General features: G+C 37.4%; 1 protein-coding gene across 10 annotated transcripts in view; it reads right to left on the minus strand.

The window, feature by feature from the left end:
• Nucleotides 1-23,805, minus strand: part of grik4 (glutamate receptor, ionotropic, kainate 4) — a 734,878-nt gene that overhangs the window by 13,383 nt on the left and 697,690 nt on the right. For all 10 annotated transcript variants that reach the window (XM_057839364.1, XM_057839368.1, XM_057839359.1 and 7 more), the window contains 2 exons: nt 9,163-9,272; nt 2,895-3,068 (listed from right to left, as the gene is read on the minus strand). In XM_057839364.1, the coding sequence (XP_057695347.1) occupies nt 2,895-3,068; nt 9,163-9,272 (284 nt within the window). The remainder of the gene's footprint in view (nt 1-2,894; nt 3,069-9,162; nt 9,273-23,805) is intronic.

Raw genomic sequence — 23,805 nt, forward strand, 5'->3', positions numbered from 1 at the left:
AATCTAACAGTTATTTATTCTTTTTATCGTACAGTGGTACCTCTACCTCTGGACATAAGCAGAGTTTAAGGGTGGGCCAGGGGGGTCAGGCCCCCCTTGATGGCCAAAAAGTGTCATTGCATGTAATTGACTTTCCTATATATGTATGTATGTATATATATATATATATATATATATATATATATATATATATATATATATATATATATATATATATATATATATATATATATATATTTTAGGGCTGTCAAACGATTAAAATTTTTAATCGAATTAATTACAGCTTAAAAATTAATTAATCGTAATTAATTGCAATTAATTGCAATTCAAACCATCTATAAAATATGCCATATTTTTCTGTAAATTATTGTTGGAATGGAAAGATAAGACACATGATGGATATATACATTCAACATATGGTACATAAGGACTGTATTTGTTTATTATAACAATAAATCAACAAGATAGCATTAACATTATTAACATTCTGTTAAAGCAATCCATGGATAGAAAGACTTGTAGTTCTTAAAAGAAAAATGTTAGTACAAGTTATAGAAATTTTATATTACAACCCCTCTTAATGTTTTCGTTTTAATAACATTTGTAAAATTTTGATTCAAAAAATAAACTAGTAACCCGCCATTGTTGATGTCAATAATTACTTACACAATGCTCATGGGTGCTGAAGCCTATAAAATCAGTCGCACCCAAGCGTTTCACTGGACTGTCATTTAAATCTGTCTGAGCGGGGCATCTGCGCTAATTGCGTCAAATATTTTAACGTGATTAATTTAAAAAATCAATTAACGCCCGTTAACGTGATAATTTTGACAGCTCTAATATATATATATATATATATATATATATATATATATATATATATATATATATATATATATATATATATATATATATATATATAAAAGTTGTAAAGCAAGAAAACACACAACAAAAATGAATGAAATAAACAAAAAAATGTAATTTTATAATGGGTAAAAATTATTTTTTTTAGAACAGATCATGTGACTAGCACTCATTTGCTTTGGATATTATTTTTAAAAAAAATAATAAAAAAAATAGGGGAGGGCAATTTTATTTTTCAAATGATTTTTTTCTTTGATTGAAAATATTTTTTTTATGATTGAAGCAACATTTTGGGGGATTAAATGATTTAGACACAAATGTCTTACCAATAATATGGCCCAAACACAAAAAGGATTGCTAAAATCAAAACTTATTAAAATGTGTATGTGTTCAAATGCAAATTTATAAGTCTCAAATATTTTTTTCGCATTCAAAAACTTTTTTTCTATGATTGAAATTTTTCTTTTTTTCTTTTGAAAATATATTTTTTTGTTTGAAACAAATTTTTTTGACTGAATAATTAAGACACAAATGTCCTTGCCAAAATGTGGCCCAAACACAAATCAGCATTACTTCAATCAAAAAATTGGCTTCAATCAAAAAAATAAAAATAAAAAGCTAACTGTCAGTTTTAGCTCAGTAGTCATTGCTGAATAAAACACCAAGTAGCACTGGTCCCTAATGTGCTCCAATACAGCAGGTATCATACATTTATTTTGAACACTGCAAAAACTCAAAATCCTATCAGTACTTACAGTTTAGACTAACTTAAAACTTAACTAGAACTTAAAAATAGCTTGACACAAATGGAAAATCAATTGAAACACGTGGGAAAAACACGTAGCTTTCAAGTGATGTGTGTTACCAAGCGTAATTACATTTTTAGGTAAGAAATATGTTTTTTTTTTTTTTTTTTTTTTTTTTTAAGATCTAGAAGTCTTTGGAGTGAAAGCAGTAAAAAAAAAAATTCTAGTCACATCTGAGATGCAATTGTTGGCTGTTTTCAACAATGTACATCGAAAATAAAGACATTGATTGACTGAAAATGGTTCAATATTGGATTAAATGTCTTTTTTTCTCATGTATATTTTTTAATACCTAAAAAAAAAAAAAAAAAGTTTAATCCAATTACTCGATTAATCGATAGAATTTTCAGCCTACTAAAATATTCGATAGCTCCAGCCCTAGTTTCAACCTTATTACATTGTGACCACAAATGTGCCGTAATAATAACAGCAATGGCCGTAGCCCTGCTGTCAGTGTCAGTCAAGGAGGATGCATTAGAAACAAGGTGGGCAGTGAAACGTTTAATCACAAAGCTATATAACAGGATTTGGAATGGTACACTGTATGAAACATTTATTATTATACTTATGAACTGATTCCATTGCCAGACATTGTGGCTTTTGGACAAGCCAGAGTGCAAATATAATGGAACTTCCACTTGTAATAGTTTTGTAGAATTGAAAATCCCTACCAAATCACTCTGCCTGCCTGCTTGAATTGGCCTCATATTTTCTGGAATTGGTTGCACAAACAAAACTTTAGCAGTCACAGTTCATTGTTGCTCTGTGTATTCATCGGTATCATCTTTCAAATACAGTATTTTTTATGCTTCTTTATTAAGTGCTCAACAAGCCATCATGGGATTAGAGAAAGTTTCTATGATGAATAAAATGACAAATATAAATTACATTATCCAAAGGGGATATTTTTCAGTTTTCATGTGATTTTAATACAGTTTTATTGACTTTTCGGAATGACTTCAACACAAAAACTGTTTTTCTACTGTATATTTTCCTAAAGGTTTATGTTTTTAGATGCCTCTAAATCACTATAATGACATTATTTTCATGAAACCTGGTAGAGCAAAGTTTGTTTGAATTGGACAAAGACAGAAACAAAGGTTACAGAAGGAAAATGCTCTTATTCAGGGATGAAAATGAAGACGCTCAACCAAATCTCAAATTAATTCAAACCAAAGAATGACAATGACGGACCACCGACTATGATCTGAGCGTTACACTGACCAGACTCCGCTAACACAGCGTGTTGACAGTGCTCTGGGAGCGATAGTGGACCCTTGCTGCATGAAGCCACCGACGGGAAACCACAAGCTGTTTCCGAGAGAGTACTGGTTGATGAGCAGGTTGCAGCGTCCTTTCAGGCAGGGGTGTGGGTTGTACCACTCGTAAGGCGTCAATCTGTGAGGAACGAGACATGAAACAGTGTACTTACTGGGCTAGAGGCAAGCAGCGTGCGTGGGAATACGAGTCAGTTCAGGTATTGGCATTAACATAAAACAGGTAAAACAGAGAAGGAAAGGGAGTTAAATCCAACTGCTACAAAGCATTTTAGTTGCCTCTAGAGTGTCTGCTACCTTCTCATCCCAATGAGCTGCCTGCTTTAATACTAAAGTTTGCAACACATGAAAAAGCGCAGTTCAGAAAAGTTTGTGGAAACAACTTTTGATAGATACCAAGTAAAGATAAGCTAAAACAAGATGATATAGGAAAGAAATAGTTTGAAAATTTTAAAAATAAAGTACCAAAAATTTACTTTCTTCTACTAAAGTGAACTTGAGCATCCCACGAATACTGCACACAATTTAGGTAACTAAATAATGATACAATTAGCTGCTGCAGTACTGTAATATGCATTCATTCATATAGAAGCCTGCAACACACCAAGCCACCTGGCCAAAGCTGACTGTCATGGTGTGTGCTGGGCAGAGGTGGGTAGATTTTAGCGTTACTTCAAAAATAATATTACTTAAGTAAAAGTAGTCATCTAAAAATATACTAAAGTACAAGTAAAAAAGTATCTGGTGAAAAGAATAACCTAGTAATGTGTAACATTGTGATTTGTGAGTAACCGCTTATGATATTAGATTTTTTTTTAACAATATTTTTTTTTCTCAGCATAAAGCTACCGTAATGTTTGGACTATAAGCCGCGCCTTTTTTCCCTCATTTTGAATCCTGCAGCTTATAGTCCAGTGCGGCTTATTTGTTGATTTAGTTGGGTTAATCCGTCACACTATTTGACAGCGCCATCATAAGACCGTCATGATTATGACATTACACTTTCATGGGCATTACTTAATGCTTATGAAAGATGTCATTAAGTGTCATCCGGCAAATTATGTCACTAACTCCAATTATGTCCAGCTTGGATCTTTTACATCCATTCAAAAGGTAGATAATTTGCCGGATGACACAAAATGGCGTCTGTCATAAGCATTCATTAATGCTCATGGCAGTGTCATGTCATAATTATGATTTGTCATAGTTATGAAGGTGTTATGAGAGTCTTATGGCACCACTGTCATATAAAGTGTTACCAAATTCCATAACTTGCAATTAATGAAACAACTAGAACAGTAATCGAAGAAATAATTAGCACAGAACATGAATTTTTATTGTTATTTACATTTGTAGCGCTGCAATGCATGCTAGGAGGTATGTTGAATGACAACGGTGTTGACAGTAGGTGGCAGGAGAGGTTGACTGTCTCCTCAAAGAGAACGGTGATGGCCAAATGAAGCTTCTTGAATACATGAAGCTTCACAGCCAATTGGTTCAAAGCTTCCTGGTGGTTAATTTGGTCTTAATGACAGTCTTATGATGCCGCTGTCAAACAAAGTATTACCGGTTAGTATCTTTTGGTGTAAATATCCCATAATACAGTGAGGATGGCTGCGGCTTATAGTGCAGTGCGGCTTATCTATGAACAAATGCTGTTTTCGTGTCCAATTTGGTGGCTGGCAGCTTATAGTCAGATGCGCCTTATAGTGCGAAATTACGGTACCTATATGAACTGTTATTTTTATATTTTGAAGAAGAAAACTATAACCTACTACATAACCACATTATGCAAAAGAAACAAACAAAAAAAAAAATCCTTGAATTCTGGCGAGAGGAAAAAAAAATACAGAAATGAAACATAATTCGTTCAACGAACATGAGTGCCCTCTAGTGGAGAAAACATATTTCCTATTATGAAACTGAAAGGATCATAACTCTGGTTTTCTGCGATCAATCGGTGCCAAATAAAAACTTGGAGAAAGGTTAAAATCCGAGCTGTTGAGTTATGTTGATGCAGGGCTCTATGTCAAATACTTAATTTTTTACGGTGCTTTAACGATATCATAGAACGGCATGCTTGAGTCTGATTTGTATAATGGAGTCATGTGATTATTGTTGTGACGTCTCATTGGTGAAACTGGTAGCGCTACTATTGGTGTCTGGCAAAAAAAAGTAAAATCTAATATGTAGAATAAAAGGGAAAAATGTAACGACTAGTGTAGCCCAAAGTAGTGGCGTAAGAGTCGCGTTTCTTCTTCACAAAACTACTCAACTAAATGTAAAAATTATGGCTTCGTAAAACTACTCTTAGAAGTATATTTTTCTCATAAAGTTACTCAAGTAAATGTAATGGAGTAAATGTAACATGTTACTACCCACCAGTGGTGCTGGGTTCACCAAACTACTGTTGATAAAATGTTCTATACTTCTTAATGGAACCCCAAAAGGGTCATAATTAAATAAATAAAAACATTTTGTAATAAATACCATTTTGATAAATAACAGACAAATGATGTAATATGGCCCTGTTGTTTTTATTTATTTAATTATGACTCTTTTAGGGTTCCATAGGAATGTATTGCATTGACATGCTTTGCTTTGCAGTGCTCTATCTGACCACTCAGTGTCAGTGTTATGCTGAAAACCCAGCGCAAGCAAAAGAGCATCCCTTCTCATCGGTGGGCATGAACACCTGCAGGGACTGAGTGAAGAGGAGCAAAACATGTCTTCACCCCCGTAGAACTGACCAAAAAACACTGTTTTGCTCTCTGTTCTCTTTTGTATTTTCATCCTGTCACAGTAGACCTTTTCACCATTATTTCTCAATTCCTCATGGGTGGCAGATGCTTTCGTGATTTGCAATGGCAAATCGAGCAAACAAACATGTCATGTTCATGTCACTGGACTAAAGCAGAGGGAAAGAGGAAATGGTGTTTTTTTTTTTTTTTTTTTGGAATGAAGATTTTAGCCTTTTTCTCTTCCTTAGTAGCTGGAATGCAATGAACATTCCCGAGAAGTCACAACCTCTGACAGAAATGTTCAGTCTTTTTGAAGGTGCCAAGAGGCGGGGAGGCAGATCGGAGGGGCTGTCGGAGCCGTGTCCAGAGGTGTCATCAGTCTTGGATTGGGCAGGAGAGTTCGTACGTTACTGTTGTCAGGGCGACGAGTTATTTTTTTGTCAGCGTCATCTTCGAATGTTGTTATCTGGCTCTATAGGACGGCTGAAGACCGGGGTTGCTCCTCTTCTATCTTTCTATCAACCTGGCAAGGGTTCTTCTAATCCACACATATTTTATAGGTCTTCTGTTTGTTAATTACACTATTGTTTAAATACTTTTATTTTATTAGGTACTCAAGTAACACAAGCAATTCCAGCAGGTTTGCTTATGATTATTGATTAGCATGATTATTGATTAGCATGTTTTGCAAAAATACCATTTCCATTCAGCTGTTGATGTCAGCGCGGCGACACTGTGAAAAATGAAGTCTCTATTTTGGGCCCCGCCCCTTGACGAAAATTCACCCAAGACTTGCCGTCCATCCAAAACGGCTGCCAACGCACACTTTCGCTGAGAAACCCCCTCCCACATATACAATGAATGGGTTGCTAGTGTGAAACAGCCTTTAAATTTTCATATCCAATGTGCGTTTGTGTGGAAATGTAGTTCACAAATAACAAAGAAAAAAAAAAAAAAAAAAAGATTCCCCTTCTCACTCAGACTCGTAAAACTCTTTACAGGGCTATTCTTGCAGTCGGACATCCGGGCATTAATGACGTCACCAGCCACAACAAAGCGTCGCCATATTGAAATAGGGGCAAAAGACGAGTCACAAGCAGTTGCTCTGTCGTGCATTGTAATATAAACGTGTTGAACTTTCGTCTTATTTGCGGTCTTTTTTCCGTCGGAATGACTAAAAGTTGCTGATTTGCGGGTTGTCACTCAAGGAAGGGTTCGGAGCTGCATGTGACGTTCTTCATTCTTCCTCGTGAGAAGAAAAGGAGAAACAAATGGCTGAAAGCAATTAAACGAAGAACAGTAAAAGAAGACGGTTCCGTGGACTATTTTCGCCTGTGGGAACCCTAAATCCAAGCACTTATACGTTTGCAGCCGGTATTTTATTACTGGTGAGTAAACTTTAATCGATTTTTTTTTGCCCTAATTAGCTGCTAGGATTCAATAGACTAGGCAGTGGTTACTATTATCGCAACCGGCAACTCGCAAAGCGTTATTTTTCTTTTGCCGTAAATGGTGTTATACTTACAGTATATAGTAGGGTTGTTCCGATCATGTTTTTTTGCTCCCGATCCGATCCCGATCGTTTTAGTTTGAGTATCTGCCGATCCCGATATTTCCCGATCCGATTGCTTTTTTTTGCTCCCGATTCAATTCCAATCATTCCCGATAATTTTTCCCGATCATATACTGTACATTTTGGCAATGCATTAAGAAAAAAAATGAATAAAACTCAGACGAATATATACATTCAACATACAGTACATAAGTACTGTATTTGTTTATTATGACAATAAATCTTCAAGATGGCATTTACATTATTAACATTCTTTCTGTGAGAGGGATCCACGGATAGAAAGACTTGTGACTTTGTATATTGTGACTAAATATTGCCATCTAGTGTACTTGCTGAGCTTTCAGTAAATGATACTGCAGCCATGCCCCAATGCACGATGGGAAGTGGAACTGTGCGTCAAGCTACCAATGGATATATCGTCTCTGCTTTGGGAAATAACTTAAGGTGTTAAGACAAAGATCAATTGCCACCTTGCTTCCCCACATTGCTTCCCATGATATTTCTAATCATAGGGAGAGGGATTGCAAGGTTTAGCCAATTGAAGAAAGGCTCCAAAGGCTGCCAAAATTCACTCTACTCATTTAGTGCTGCCTTTTATCTCTCTATATAGATAAAACGGCGTCATTACAGATTGAGCGCGACAATGAGTGAGTGGGCATACATTAATTGCGTTAATTATTTTAACGTGACACATTTTTTAACAAATTAATTGTCACCGTTATCGGGATATTTTTGATAACCCTACCTTAAGCCTAAACTAAAGACACTGGATGAGTGTAACATATTATGTCTGTAACGTTAAATACAATTAGAAAACGATTTAATTAAAAAAAAAATATATATATATATATTAAAAAAAGGCATGGCCGATATTTTTTTGCCGATTCCGATACTTTGAAAATGATGTGATCGGACATCTCTAGTATATAGCGCTTTTCCACCTTTCAAAGCGCTTTACACTACATCACCATCTACCTACTGGTGACGCAGCACCAGGAGCAATGTGGGGTTCGGTATCTTGCTCAAGGATACTTAGGCGAGTTCATCAGGGGAGAGAATTGAGCCCACAACCTCTGGGTTGGGGGACAACTACTCTACCACTGAGCCACGCCATCCCCGAACTGCTCTGATTAGTCAATCGGTATATCATTGGCCTGGTGGGAATTGGTTATTTTGCCATGACGTGTTCACGGCTAAATAACGCTTGGAGGCGAATTACCGGTTACGGCAGAAATAATCACTCCGTATATACTACCAGTTTTCTTAGTTCCACACAGTACATATTCCACGTAATTGATAAAGGTCAACTTACTGGGTGACTTTATGAGGTAGTTGTAGATGTTTCCGAACTCCACTGCAGGGCATTCCTTTGGACTGTTCATCCAGCTATCAGCTGCGACTTTGTATGGGCAGATTTGCAAGCAAATAAACGGTCATTTTAAATTGTTTCGCGTCCTCACGTCTGTCGGCAGTGATTTGTGATAATAGTAAGCCATGTTTAAGACGTTTTTATGAAAAAAGACGCAAAACACACCTGAAATATATGAATTTCAGACGTTTGTCTACGGAATGTTTAGCTGTCCGCGCCCCCTTCTCAAAATGGCGACAAGTTGCTAAGTGAGGTGACGTCATCGTGACATCACGCCGACTTCCTCGATTATAATCTCCGCTATTCCTTGAAATAGGAAAATTTGCAGTTTCACTGTGCAACAATGAAAAATAAATGCATTGGCGCTTGGGACTATAGTAGATATGCTTGCTGGAGTCCACCCACGTTTCACTTCCTGACAGCGTCTACGTCAGCCTACATAGCTCCACCCCTTTTGCCCTTGATGCGGGCCGCTTTCCACACTGGGCTGCGCTGCCGCAAGTATGAAACAGCTTCAAGTGTGTGTGTCTACCTGGCCACCAGGAAGAGCACACAGCTCACAGCCAAGTAGGCCAGCAGCATGAAGAGCCACACGCCTGGGGAGAATGGATCCAGGAAGGAGAAATAGCCCGGCCGACGACCCTGAAACAAAGACAGCAGGGCGTTTACATCCATACGGTCAAATTTGATCGCATTTAAATCACTTAATCCAACCCGACAAGGGCGTTCAAAGCAGTAGGGTTGAGAGTTTAAACGCCCACTCTTTAAAAGGTGATGAGCAACACATCAACAACATCATTTCCACATGGGGAATGAGATTAATTAGTGGCTAAATTCTATATTGAATCCACTGCAAGACAGGCTGAGTTTACTGTGAGTTAATCAACATTTACAGCTGTCTGCAACAGTGTGGCAGTAAACAATGCTAGTTGACTGCGATAAGCATAGATTCTCTGCTGGAAGCTGATAACATTACAATTAATGCTCTTGTTTGCACGTAAACTTTCAGATCAACAGTCATAAAACAGGTCTCCCATGGATAGTAAATACAGCGAAGTGTTGAGAAATATTGATATAACGTGGAAAATAAGAGTTTCTACTCCCAAGGATGAAGCTGTAAAAATGAATTAACACAATTTGTCAAGTGCTAAACAACACAGTGCACGAAAAGTAGACTACTGTATATAGAACTCAATAAATAGACTCAAACTCAGTATTATCAGAGCTACATTTAACATGATGCACAGACCTAAGACCCGCACAGTTGATTTTGGGGTGTTTTGAAGTCACGTCCTGTTGATTTGTGGGAATTTCAGGGTCACATCTTGTTGATATTGGGGCATTTCAGGGTCACTTCCTGGTAATTTTGGGGCATTTCGGGGTCACTTTTTTGATATGGTAGCATTTTGGGGTCACTTCCTCTTTTTATGGTGGCATTTCGGGGTCTCTTCCTCTTGATATAAGGTTTCTTTCTGTTGATTTGGGGACATTTCAGGGTAACTTCCTGTTGATATCAGGTGATTTCCTGTTAATATTTTGACGTACATGGCCGTCAGTGGCATTGACTTACATACAGTGGGGCAAATAAGTATTTAGGCAACCACCAATTGTGCAGGTTCTCCTACTTGAAAAGATTAGAGAGGTCTGTAATTTTCAACATGGGTAAACCTCAACCATGAGAGACACGGAGTGGAAAAAAAAAAAACAGAAAATCACATTGTTTGAATTTTAAAGAATTTATTTCCAAATTAGAGTGGAAAATAAGTATTTGGTCACCTACAAACAAGCAAGATTTCTGGCTGTCAAAGAGGCCTAACTTCTTCTAACGAGGCTCCACTCGTTACCTGTATTAATGGCACCTGTTTTAACTCATTATCGGTATAAGACACCTGTCCACAAGCTCAGTCAGTCACACTCTAAACTCAACTATCGCCAAGACCTAACAGCTGTCTAAGGACACCAGAGACAAAATTATCGACCTGCACCAGGCTGGGAAGATTGAATCTGAAATAGGTAAAACGCTTGGTGTAAACAAATCAACTGTGGTAGCAATTATTAGAAACTGGAAGACATACAAGACCACTGATAATCTCCCTCGATCTGGGGCTCCATGCAAGATCTCACCCCGTGGCGTCAAAATGATAACAAGAACGGTGAGCAAAAAACCCAGAACCACACGGGGGGACCTAGAGAATGACCTACAGAGAGCTGGGACCACAGTAACAAAAGCTACTATCAGTAACACAATGCACCGCCAGGGACTCAAATCCTCTACTGCCAGGCGTGTCCCCCTGCTGAAACCAGAACACGTCCAGGCCCGTCTGCGGTTCGCTAGAGAGCATTTGGATGATCCAGAAGAGGACTAGGAGAATGTGTTATGGTCAGATGAAACCAAAATAGAACTTTTTGGTAGAAACACAGGTTCTCGTGTTTGGAGGAGAAAAAAAATACTGAATTGCATCCGAAGAACACCTTACCCACTGTGAAGCATGGGGTGGAAAATTCATGCTTTGGGGCTGTTTTTCTGCAAAGGGACCAGGATGACTGATCTGTGTAAAGGAAAGAATGAATGGGGCCATGTATCGAGAGATTTTGAGTGAAAATCTCCTTCCATCAGCAAGGGCATTGAAGATGAGACGTGGCTGGGTCTTTCAGCATGACAATGATCCCAAACACACAGCCAGAGAAACAACGGAGTGGCTTCGTAAGAAGCATTTCAAGGTCCTGGAGTGGCATAGCCAGTCGCCAGATCTCAACCCCATAGAAAATCTATGGAGGGAGTTGAAAGTCTGTGTTGCCCAACGACAGCCCCAAAACATCACTGCTCAAGAGGAGATCTGCATGGAGGAATGGGCGAAAATACCAGCAACAGAGTGTGAAAAGCTTTGAAGAGTTAGAGAAAACGTTTGGCCTCCGTTATTGCCAACAAACGGTACATAACAAATTATTGTGATGAACTTTCGGTATTAACCAAATACTTATTTTCCACCATGATTTGCGAATAAATTCTTTAAAAATCAAACAATGTGAGTTTCAATTTTTGATGTGATTTGGACAAAAAATATAGGGCAAGTAGCATTTTTTAAATTTAACTTTTTTTTTCCCCCTCAAAAACTGGGAAAACTTTCATTTTTGGGGTGTCTAATGAAAGAGCTTGCGTCGCGTGAGAATTCCGGACTTACAGTGGGGCAAATAAGTATTTAGTCAACCACTTATTGTGCAAGTTCTCCTTCTTGAAAATATTAGAGAGGCCTGTAATTGTCAACATGGGTAAACCTCAACCATAAGAGACAGAATGTGAAAAAAAAAAAAAAAAACTGAAAATCACACTCTTTGATTTTTAAAGAATTTATTTGCAAATCATGGTGGAAAATAAGTATTTGGTCAATACCAAAAGTTCATCTCAATACTTTGTTATGTTCCCTTTGTTGGCAATAACGGAGGCCAAACGTTTTCTGTAACTCTTCACAAGCTTTTCACACACTGTTGCTGGTATTTTGGCCCATTCCTCCATGCAGATCTCCTCTAGAGCAGTGATGTTTTGGGGCTGTCGTTGGGCAACACGGACTTTCAACTCCCTCCACAGATTTTCTATGGGGTTGAGATCTGGAGACTGGCTAGGCCACTCCAGGACCTTGAAATACTTCTTATGAAGCCACTCCTTTGTTGCCCTGGCTGTGTGTTTGGGATCATTGTCATGCTGAAAGACCCAGCCACGTCTCATCTTCACTGTCCTTGCAGATGGAAGGAGATTTTCACTCAAAATCTCTCGATACATACAGATCAGTCGTCCTGGTCCCTTTGCAGAAAAAAAAGCCCCAAAGCATGATGTTTCCAACCCCATGCTTCACAGTGGGTATGGTGTTCTTCGGATGCAATTCAGTATTCTTTTCAAGTAGGAGAACTTGGACAATTGCTGGTTGACTAAATACTTATTTGCCCCACTGTAGGTGTATGATCAGTGTTGGTGGTTTTAACAATTTTGGCTGGGTTCAAATGCCATTGAAAAAAAAGTAATATTATAGATGGTAGCTTTTGCATTACATACCATGCTACCATCAAATATTCCAAATATGGATACCTGTAAAATCTCCGTGTTGAGTTTTTCTATTTCCTCACGTCCTCACCCCGTGGGAGTATAGTGTTACTTTATCACCACCAGGCGATGTCCTTTAAATGGGACCAATTACTAATGAAGCAGTGCCAAAGCAATGTGTGCACTTTTATGCATGCACCGTGTGTTTGTGCGTGTGTGTCACAGCTGACATTTGGAATATGATTCACTTGCACAGAGATGCGCCATCTGCGTAGTGACCATGAACGGGTCAGTGGGACAGTTAAACAGTGAAGCTGATCACACGAGCAACTGTTCTATTTACAACAACACAACAAGCTCTCTGATTATCATTTCAGCAGTCTAGAGGGGAAAAAAAATCAGTCCAATTCTTAATTGTCAATGCTGAAGTGTCTGGACACCATGAATGCCGAAATGCCTCACTAATATGTTGCTTAGCCACTAGAAAAATGAAATTTGTGGCATGCGGGTAGAGTCATTTTGCTGAGGATTTGTAATGATCAACGAGGTCCATGTTGAGCTGTGCCGAAATGAACGTTCATTGATGCGTTAGCTTGGCAGAGGAAAAGAGAGAACAACCAGTTTGGAGGCATGATGAGAGTATAATAATGATGAAAATTTGTTGCCCCTGCTCAGACTGTGCCAATAGCACGTTGCATAGAGCACATAGGTAATAAACAAAAGTATTGTGCTGTGTTCCAGATCCCGACACCCTAATATGTTAGTATTAAGGTAAAGTTTTACTGTCAAGAGCTGCAGGGAAAATAATTCGCTAAGAGGTTGCGCCAGATATGCTCTTTTTTCCCCCTAAATAAAACTACATGAAAAGTAACATTTCCATTTCAGTTTCTTTCTTCATAAAAACAACCTTAATGGGCACCCTTTTGCTGCGTTTTGTGTCTTGTCTACTGAACCGTAGGGAATCTATTTTCCAAAAAAGTGCTGACGAATACACTAGTGCCTTAACTTGGTTCTGTGGCCATGCTGAAAACTTGAAACACCCGTATCTCAAACAATCTTTACACAGTGTAATGAATGTAAATGCCATTAATTTATTTTTATTTATTCATTTTATTATTGTTTGAACAATATTTTGAACCAGACTGGTCTTCCAGAGCAGCTGTGGGCCCTGGATTAGGTTCAAACCAATCGAGCACAGACCCTTTAACCAATGACGTTTCTCCTAAAAAAGACTGACTACAATCAACTGATAACACTTGTGAGACACCAGATCGGTGCTAAGGTGTCACCCTGTTTTGTTGGAAAGAAATCCAGCACCTACTGCGGCCCGATGTGGAATAGTTTGGAGACCCCCGTTTTAAACTCGTTCAATGCTAGCTGTGTTCAGGGCTAGCAACTTTACATGACATTGTAGAGCATTTTGACTGATTTTTGAAGACAAAGATCAATTTGTTCCATGACCAAATACAGTATACACCAGACTTAGTAGCATTGCTAGGGTCTCTTGGAGCTCCAATTGGGACAGAATGAAATAGTTAAATACATTTTAAAATAAATACTTAAAAGTGCATGTGACACGAAAAAGCATGTTTATTTCATAATACATGCGGTATTTTATGCTCCTGAATGATATGGACCGCTTGGATGTGTGTGGAAGCGATCGCTATGTTTATTTAGGTTTTTTAATCCCGTGCCATGAAAATGAGTGACTTCCGGCTTCGGTCTTGCATTGAGGAGGAGGGCGCTGTGAGGTGTACGGGAGAAGGAGTCCTCTTCACTATACAGCCGTACTGTTGTGTATGAGTACTAAGGATTCAGCTGATTTTGCGGATTAATACGTTTATTTTTCGCATCATGCCAGCCAAACGGCTGCAGAAAAATCTTGCCGTATGAGGGAGAGGCGTGTGCGCCTTTCTGGAGTTTCAAAAGATTCCCATTCACCGTGGATATTGGCCAAAACAAGCCCTACTACTGTGGGACCATTGGACTTACGAGGAAGTGAGTAAACATTCTGTTTGTATTATCTCAAATACTGGGATCATTTTAATATATAGGTGGCTTGCATTTTGTGGCTGACATGCATGCGGGGCGGCTATTTTTCGGCACAACACCGGCGGCTTGTCACACATCCACCCGCCGGGAGAGCACTATATTCGGCTTATTGTGCTCATGTGCCCGGTGTTCTGTCAAATTTTCCGACTGATCAGAAATTGCAACTTTGAGTTAAAAATAGCCGCGAATACAGCGATTACAAAGTAAACACTACAAACTTTCTTTAAATTAAGGACTACTTACGTTTGATCATTGATAGGCATGTAAAAAGCTCTCCTCATGCACATTAGCTGCACGTTAGCAGCACAACAACTGCAGCCGCCCTCCTCCGGGGAGCGAGCTGTAAATTGCTCTCCGGCGAAGACAATCGACAACCCAATCATGTCAAAACATCCGGGCTAGTTATGTGTGATTTTCCGCTTCGAATACTTTGAAACATCATTCGGTTCGGGTTAGCATGTCGGCTAGCTGTCACGCCTCTTGGTTTGTTTACATTCTCCAAAGCCGGGGAAGGGAAATTACATATGCCCGATTTAGGTGGCATAAAATATCGTTCGGGAGGTGTGACAGTAAAAGTGAAGTCGACAGTTTTGACCATTATGGAGTAATTTTGCCATGTCGTCCTGAATAAGTGTATTCTTATTATTTATTTCATATTCCATTTAGCACAAGACTGTTATTTGTCATGACCATGCCATTTATTTAGCAATTGGGGAAAATACTTTGATAAAAAGAATATCCTGTAAAAATATTGTAGTAAAGAGACAGAAAAAATGACCTTTTGCAGCTCTCTTCGTCGCGTTTTCCTAGTTGCGAATAGTTCCCCCTCGACAGGCTGACTGGTACTTCTCAAGCCATTTATTTAGCTTTTGTGGAAAAATACTTGGATAAAAAGAATATCCTGTAAAAATATTGGAGTAGAGAGACAAACAATGACATATTGCAGCTCTCTTCGTCGCGTTTTCCTCGTTCTGAATAATTCCCCCTCAAAGGGCTGAATAGTAAAACCGATGAGCCCAGTCTCCCGCTGACGTCATCCACCTGTTGGGGACGCTAGAGCCCTATAATGGTAGGCGTGGCTAACCGGCAGATTAAAAGACTAATTTTTCATCATCTGCGCTTTGCTTAATTGTTGTATATAGTCGAATTGTCTCAAAATATGATTCTAATTCACATAATAATGCTATTTAAGACTTTTTTTCTCCTGTTGTATGCTCTTTAAAAGTGCCCTTAATTCATTAAAATAGGAATTAAATGAATACAAGTGTCATTCATTCATTAAAACACCAGCTCATTTAATGTAAAGACATATATAATTAGGCCTGCAAGCAGGACTAAACGGGCCCTCGTAGTTTGGCACAACTCAGACTTAATGCAACTCGGACGGCACGCAGCTGAGGGTGGTGGCAGATCGTCCCCCTCTCATCATCTCATGAGAACCAAACATGGGCTCGAAACTCGCCTCTTTTTTTATGTGAAACCCTATTTTGTGTTGTGGGCATGGCTGACAGAGATGTTTTTGTATATCCTGAGATGAGAAATACATTCACAAACCTAGGTGGAAAAAAAACCTAACAAAGAGGGACCTACCAAAAAGGAGGCGATGCTGAGCTGTGCAGCCATGCCCTTATTCAAAACCAAAATGAATCTTCTAATTGGGCCAATTTGAACAATTGTGCCTGATTACCAAAAAGTATGCCAAACCTCAATAATTTTTTTCAGGCACCTGAACAAATGTCTTAAGGCTTCCTTGATGCAGGTTGAAGATCAGTTGTTTTTCCCTTGAAGGAGGAGCCTGTCTAGTAAAAAAGGCCATTTCCTGTTCCTGCAGGGGCACCAAGCCTGTTGGGTAATATTTCAATGCAGTCGTGTTCAGGCTGGGATACCTCTCATACATGCCAGTTATGAAAAAGACTGAACCTTGGCTTGGCAAGTGATTAGCCATTTAGTGAATTTGTCGTGTTGCCAAATAAATGGCCGACGTTGGCACCCCGCCCATGAATGAAAACTCACCATTTTGATAACTTAAGGTCTAATATGTCTCATGAACAGTCTCATCAATTTTGAAGAGGATCCAACTAACTCCTTAGGCGCCAATGTCTTAAATGTGCACCCTGTAAATCAGGGGTCTGCAAGTCCAGTCCGGTTTGGAATAAGGACCCAAGAGACTTTTTGTTTGAGTTTTGCACAAGGCATCGACTCCCAGATTTTCATCATTAAAAAAAAAACTTAATAGGAGAGGCCTTTTTAAAAATTCAGGAAGGCCCTGTTGAGCCATTTTGTTACGTTTTTTTTCCCTTAGAGAACAAAATACAACAACAACAACAAATGCAGCAGGGAAAAAGCCTAGACTCCGATTACCTCCATTCAGCTTGTGTGGATTATCATGTCCTACCAGTAGATAACTCAATCTTTCCAGAAAATGATCTAATTATTTTTTTTTTTTACATGAAGTTAAAAATGACTTGTGCAACTACACTATCACTCAATCTGTTGTATTTCATCCATTTCCATAATTTGCAAGGTCAAAATAGTGCAAATTCTTTAATAACCAGGTACGATGAGATTAATCACTCCCAAAAGTGAATGTGACTGCCTGTGATGTGACTGTAATTGAGGGTGCAGTGTCACTAAAAGGGTAGGACACTTATTTATAATACCTTGTCGGCAAATATTGAATTTCTTTCATACCATAAACAAGTGCTTTCCAGTACATGTTTGTCCTGCGCTGCTCCTACTCACTCACTTGCTGTATTTGTGGGAGAGTTTGTTTGTTTGCGCATGGCAGACAAAGACCACAATCCTGTGTTTGTGTTTGCGTGTCGACGTTTCAAAGTTTGTCAGGGGCTGTTTGTGCTGTCATTCATTGACAATGTGGGCACGGGAAGCCCAGTGTGTAAGTTTTTGGTAGCTGAGAAAGAATGGATGATCACACAGTCCAGTAACAGCATTTTTTTATCCACTAGTAGTAACTGTCGTAGAGATATTTGGGTAACACTTTACAATAAGGGTCCCTTAATTAAAATTAGTTAATGCATTTTTAGACAATAAGTCATGTTTAAGTAACATGAAAATAATTCATTTAATGCCTTATCAAACATTTATTAATATATTAATCAATATGAGGTAATGCATTAAGTTAATGCATTTTAAGACAATAACTAATGCTTAGGTAACATTACAATAATTTATATAATCCCTTACTTAACATTTAGTAATATATTAATTAATATTAGTTAATGCATAACCAGACAGTAACTAATAGTTTGGTACAAAAAAAAAAAAAAAAAAGCCTCTATAGGGTTAGGGTTTAGGGCTTGTTAACTTAAGCATTTATAATTTCTTAGTTGAGGGACACATGTGCTACACTTTACAATAAGGGTCAAAAAAGCATTCAGTAATGGTTAATAAAGGTTATGGGGGGAACTTAGGCATTTATAATCCTTAGTTAAGGTACACATGTGCTCATTTTACAATAAGGGTCCAAAACACCTTCAGTAATGGGGAATTAAGGTTAAGTAATACTTATGATGTATGTTCACGTGAAATAATACCATACTTAAGGTTAGGTTATAATATATATAATACAATAATTAAAATTAATTGACATATACATTAGTGCATTAAAAAGTACTTATTAATGTATACTGGTACTAGTAAGTGATTATGTTATTTTAATATGAGAAACATTGCTCTGTGAGTCCTTGGGTGCTGCTAACATAACCATAAGTATGGTATTATTTGACTGGAACGTATCTCATTAGTATTACTTAACCTTCATTAAACATTACTGAATGTTTTTTGGACCCTTATTGTAAAGTGTAGCACGTGTCCCTTAACTAAGAATTTATAGATGCTTACCCCCCCCCCCAACCTTAATTAACCATTAATGAATGCTTTTTGGACCCTTATTGTAAAGTGAGCACATGTGTCCCTTAACTATGAAATTATAAATGCTTAATGCCCCCCCTCCCCCTTAAACTTTATTAACCATTACTGGATGCTTTTTGGACCATTATTGTAAAGGGTAGCACATCTGTCCCTTAACTAAGAAATTATAAATGCTTAAGTTAACAAACCCTAACCCTAAACCCTAATCCAATATAAGCCTATATATATTTTTAATTTTACCAAACCATTAGTTACTGTCTGGTTATGCATTAACTAATGCTTTAACTCATGTTAATTAATATATTAATAAATATTAGATAAGCAATTATATTAATTATTGTAATGTTACTTAAACATTAGTTATTGTCTAAAAATGCATTAACTAATGTTAATTAAGGGACACTTATTGTAAAGTGTTACCAATATTTGTTTCCATATATCTGTTCTGTTTTAATCGATACAGTATATTCATTTCTATTAGATTTTGTTGACTCGATTTGTCATCGAGTTCAAAAGAGGGATTTGTAGAGATGTTTAGTCCATATATTTGTTCATTTTATTGATATGTTAACCTTCTTTCTGACTTTATTTGGATAACATAAGACTGCAGCTCTCAGTTTCTTCTCTGAAGCAAGGTCAAAGCAGAAAACATAACATAGCTGCTAATAAAATTCCACTTTCTTGTGAGCCACTACATGGGTTGGGGGCGTGCTTATTTGCATTTAGAATAACAAAAAGTTTATGTGTTGGAATGTCGAGGCACATCTTCACAAAGTCACCTGGGACAGTTAAGGACATTTGTCCCAGGTGGCCAGCTTTTAATTGTTGTCATCTTAATATTACGTATTTGAATAAGTATATACTGTAGCTTAAGAGATGATGGCTTTCTTTGTGTTCCTGAATTGTGTGTCGTCATCCCCTGAGAATTAAAGAACCTGTGAAAGAGAAAATCAACTTTTTTCTTCTTGACTGTGTAATGTCACATATATGGGGAAAAACTGCATTTAGTATTATTATTGTCTGTAGCAATGGGATTATTTGATTGCAGGCTAAGTAATAGCAATTGCTTGGAAGAGAATACTAAATAATGTTTATGAGAATTTTGTCAACAAATAGAACATCAAGATTTTGAGGGAAATCACATTGACCTCTATTAAAGACCAGAGGATGGCATTCTTTTGACATTTGATGGTCTTGTTTTTTCTCGTGTCTGAGGGAGCTAGTGAGGTTATTCAGTCAAGGATTTCAACTATTCATCGTGCCTATTTGTATGCACACCACCACGTTTGCCCCTGGAGACTGCCTGTATGAATACTGAGTCAGTGAAGGACACTTCCCATTGTCATTTCGACTCTTCTTCTCGGCTTGCATTTCTGCTCTCATCTCTCAACCACGTCCCTTAGCATACTCCTTACTCATTGACTTTCTCTTTCTGATCTTCTGTACCATCCCCTTTTATACTGTCAGCTGTGTCTGCGGGAGCAAACAAAAGAGTGTTTGATTCAATCGAGGTCACAAGGTCAGTTACAACAATAATCTCACTGCCTCTTAAATCCCTTCTATAAACATACAATATAACATTGCATATCGTTTGAAATGTATTGTGTCCAACATGTAGTTTGTCAGTCGCCTCAATCCTCCTTGCAGATCATAAATCAAAACAAATGAAGCTCCGTGTGACTGAGTGAATTCACACAAGTTAAATCAATAAATCAACGTAGACTGCCATTACCTTGACATACTGTAGTTCCCTACGTGAGGAAATGATCACATTGACTTTTCTTAAGGAAACCTTCACCTCACTTGGCTCTGAGGCACAGATGATGAAGGTGACAGAAGTGAAAGTTTCCGTGACACTAGCCAGCCAATAGCTCAAGGTTACATTGTGTCGTATAAGTGTGATGACTGAGGCCAACGGTTGGATGCGTATGAACTATCTGCTGAGCTACACAAACGTGATATTTGCCAATGATTTATGTCTGTTTGAATGGGAAAATGTCCCTGGTAAGAAATAATGTACAACTCATTGCCTCCCACTGATAGCGACAGACGTCCGATCCATTTAAACTGGAAGTGTACCGAACCTTTGAGAAGCACTGGCCTATATTAAAAGCTTAAACAATACATGACATACAGTCAATACATGATCCCAAGTTTTAACTAAAATTTCCAAACTCATTTTAAAATCTTACCAAATCAACACTTCACTATCAGTTGACAAGACAGCTTGCACAGACATTGCGCCACGGCTTCCCGTATGGGGCCGGGCCAGGCAGAGCGTCATGGAGGCTTTCACTGCGAGAAAATCAAACACACACTGTGTTCTGATGCCGGATTTAGGTGGAAACAGGACTAAAGTTTTAGTGCATAACCGCAGACAGGAGTGTCTCAAGAGTGATTTGGTTGAGGATTCAAGGTAATTATTAAATAAAATAGCACCATGCATGTATTTTGAAACATTAAAAAAATGAAATAAATGTAAAAAAATTAGCGTAACTTTAGCTTGAAATATTTACGTATAATGAACGATAACTGCCCGTTTTTTGTTTTACGTTTAAATCTATCGAAATTCCAGGATTTACGCATTTATTTACAAGAATTTTCAACTTAAAAACCTTTTTGTTTGGTGATGGCTGCCATGTTGGATTTTGTATCCATACACAATAGCGTAAGTTTACATTCAAATATTCAAGTAATTTTTGGCCAACTGCCCGTTTTTTGGCAAAAAAACAAGTAATTTAGACATTTCTGCATTCATATAAATAAAAAAATTCAGCTTTTACGTGTTTTATTTTATGCAACATTTCAATCTAAAAACGACGGGGGCCAGATAGCTGGCAAGACGTGCTGAGGCAACAGTGACATCGGAATTCAACCTAAATAAATTGTTAAAGTATATAGAAAAATGCAGAATTTGCTTTTCTTGAGTAAAATTAAGATGATTCTACATGTTTTCCTCAAGTATTAAGTTTCTGACGTGAAAATTGAGTGATTTATTAACTGCTGAAAACTTGTCAAAATTGCACAAAAAAATTTTGGAAAAAAAGTTACATATGTTAAATATTGCTATTGATCCTGAAAATATAGGTGACTATTGTGCACCTACCGTAAAATCTGAGAATTTTTGTACCCATTTTAAGTTTTGTTATACTTATAAAAAAATAATTAATCGGAATTTTATCAGGGAACTACTTTCAACTTTGTGATACCGCTGCTCATGGAGACTCATGTATGCCTATGGGAGGTGCCTGTTTTGGTTTTAGGTCACTAGCGGCTTTGGTTTTGAAAATATTTGAATTTTAAGTTCTTGAATATAGGCCCCCTACGGAGCGCTCCTCTAAACAGTCTTGCATAACTGCAGCTTGTGCATGGTGCACATGCTTGTGCGAGCACAAACATAAAGCAACGAGTGTTTGGCCCATTAAATCATCACGGCGAACGTAAAAACAGTTACAATTCTTAAGTGAGTTAGAAAAGGTTTTTTGCCAACTGGAGACTTTGCGGAGGCTCGGTGAAACACCATTGCTACTGCAGGGACGCTCGTGGACTTGCATTGGCGTGTGTTTGCCCGTAGTGGTTGACCTGAACGGTCTCTATTGAAGATATGAAAAAGTACTCAACAGCGGCTTGGTAGAGTAGAAAAGTATTTTAGATTAACCATAAAAAGCCTGTGTAGTCCCTTTAACAAATGCAAAATAATAGCAATAAATACTGTTGAGTGTTTATAATTCTTTCACAAGTTTAAAGGTTTTCGAGACAACTTTGTCAGACTGTATTTTGACCTGACTTATAAATTATAAAATATTCTTTATTCTCTATTTCGACAGGCTCAGAAGTTGTCTGAGATTAGTAAGCAATTAATAACATGACAAGAAATATACATAATGCAGATCTAGGAGATATGCAGAAAATGAGATGAAACAGCAGATTGCATTGGGGAAATAATACACGGCTTTATCCCACAATCACGACTCTGACTGAAAACTACATTAAAAGTTTTTAAAAAAGCTGTAAAACTCATTGTTAAGTGTCACATCAATGGTGTATTAGAAGTGAACAAGTCCGTTCAAAAAAATGGATCAACATTGCCAAACATGGGAAATGCCTACAGCAGAGTTAAGTAATTGTGATTAAATAAAACTAAGCTGCCAAGCTCCATAACCTTTGCCTGTATATTTTAAAATGTATGCTTATCAGTGGTGCTTTTGGTTCTAATAAGATAATTATTAAATGGTTATTAAATATTTGCTTTTACCAATGAAGGCTCATAATAAAGTATTAATTGCTATAATAGGATGTTCTGTGATTGATTGCAGTAAGAGACATTTTTGGAAATTTATAACTACAGTATGTTTAGCTCTTGATAATACTGCCTTGTCATTCAGGCTGGTTTAAACCTGTCAGGTTCCACAGGTCAACTTCAATACATTTAAGGAATCATATTGTTGCATTTTATTACGTACCCAATGCTATTGCTTCATGAAATGTACTATTTGATGAGATGGTTATTAAGTTATTATATACAGTGGGGAGAACAAGTATTTGATACACTGCCAATGGGTTTTTCCATTGACTGTGTATCAAATACTTGTTCTCCCCACTGTATATGGCGGAAAACACAGACAAGACTGAAAAAGCCATTTCTGCTCTTGCACTCGTCTTTAAAATAAACTGCTGTATTTTAAGCCAAAAGAACTGTTGTGTTTGATAGAACAATTTGTATACATGCTGCCATAGCAGATTCATGGCGCATTAAGACCCCAAACTATTTTTAATTTGTCCGTTTTACCCTGGAAACCCCCGTTTACAGATGTCGCACAACCGCTTTTGTTTCAACCCAGTCATAAAACAAAGGTAATTAATTATATTTATGATTCAAAATGTCTTTCATTTTTAGTTTAGAATCATTAACTGATGTTTAATATTTCTTTAAAAAAAAGACAAAAAAATTATTCAATTACATATTGTAAACTTTTAAACAAATTATGTCACAATGAAAAAAATGGTGTCTGTAAGAAATAGTCACGGATAAGTACCTCATTGTATTTTTGTGTTACTGTCGCATTTTCTCCGATATGTTACATAAATAATCGATCCAGACAAAGAAAGAAAAATAAATAAATAAATAAATAAATAAATAAATAAATAATTAAAAGAGTAAATATATGAAAATGAACATCTTGACCACTCCTTGAT

The sequence above is a fragment of the Corythoichthys intestinalis genome, chromosome 6 (genome assembly GCF_030265065.1).
Source record: "Corythoichthys intestinalis isolate RoL2023-P3 chromosome 6, ASM3026506v1, whole genome shotgun sequence".
NCBI classification, from domain to species: domain Eukaryota; kingdom Metazoa; phylum Chordata; class Actinopteri; order Syngnathiformes; family Syngnathidae; genus Corythoichthys; species Corythoichthys intestinalis.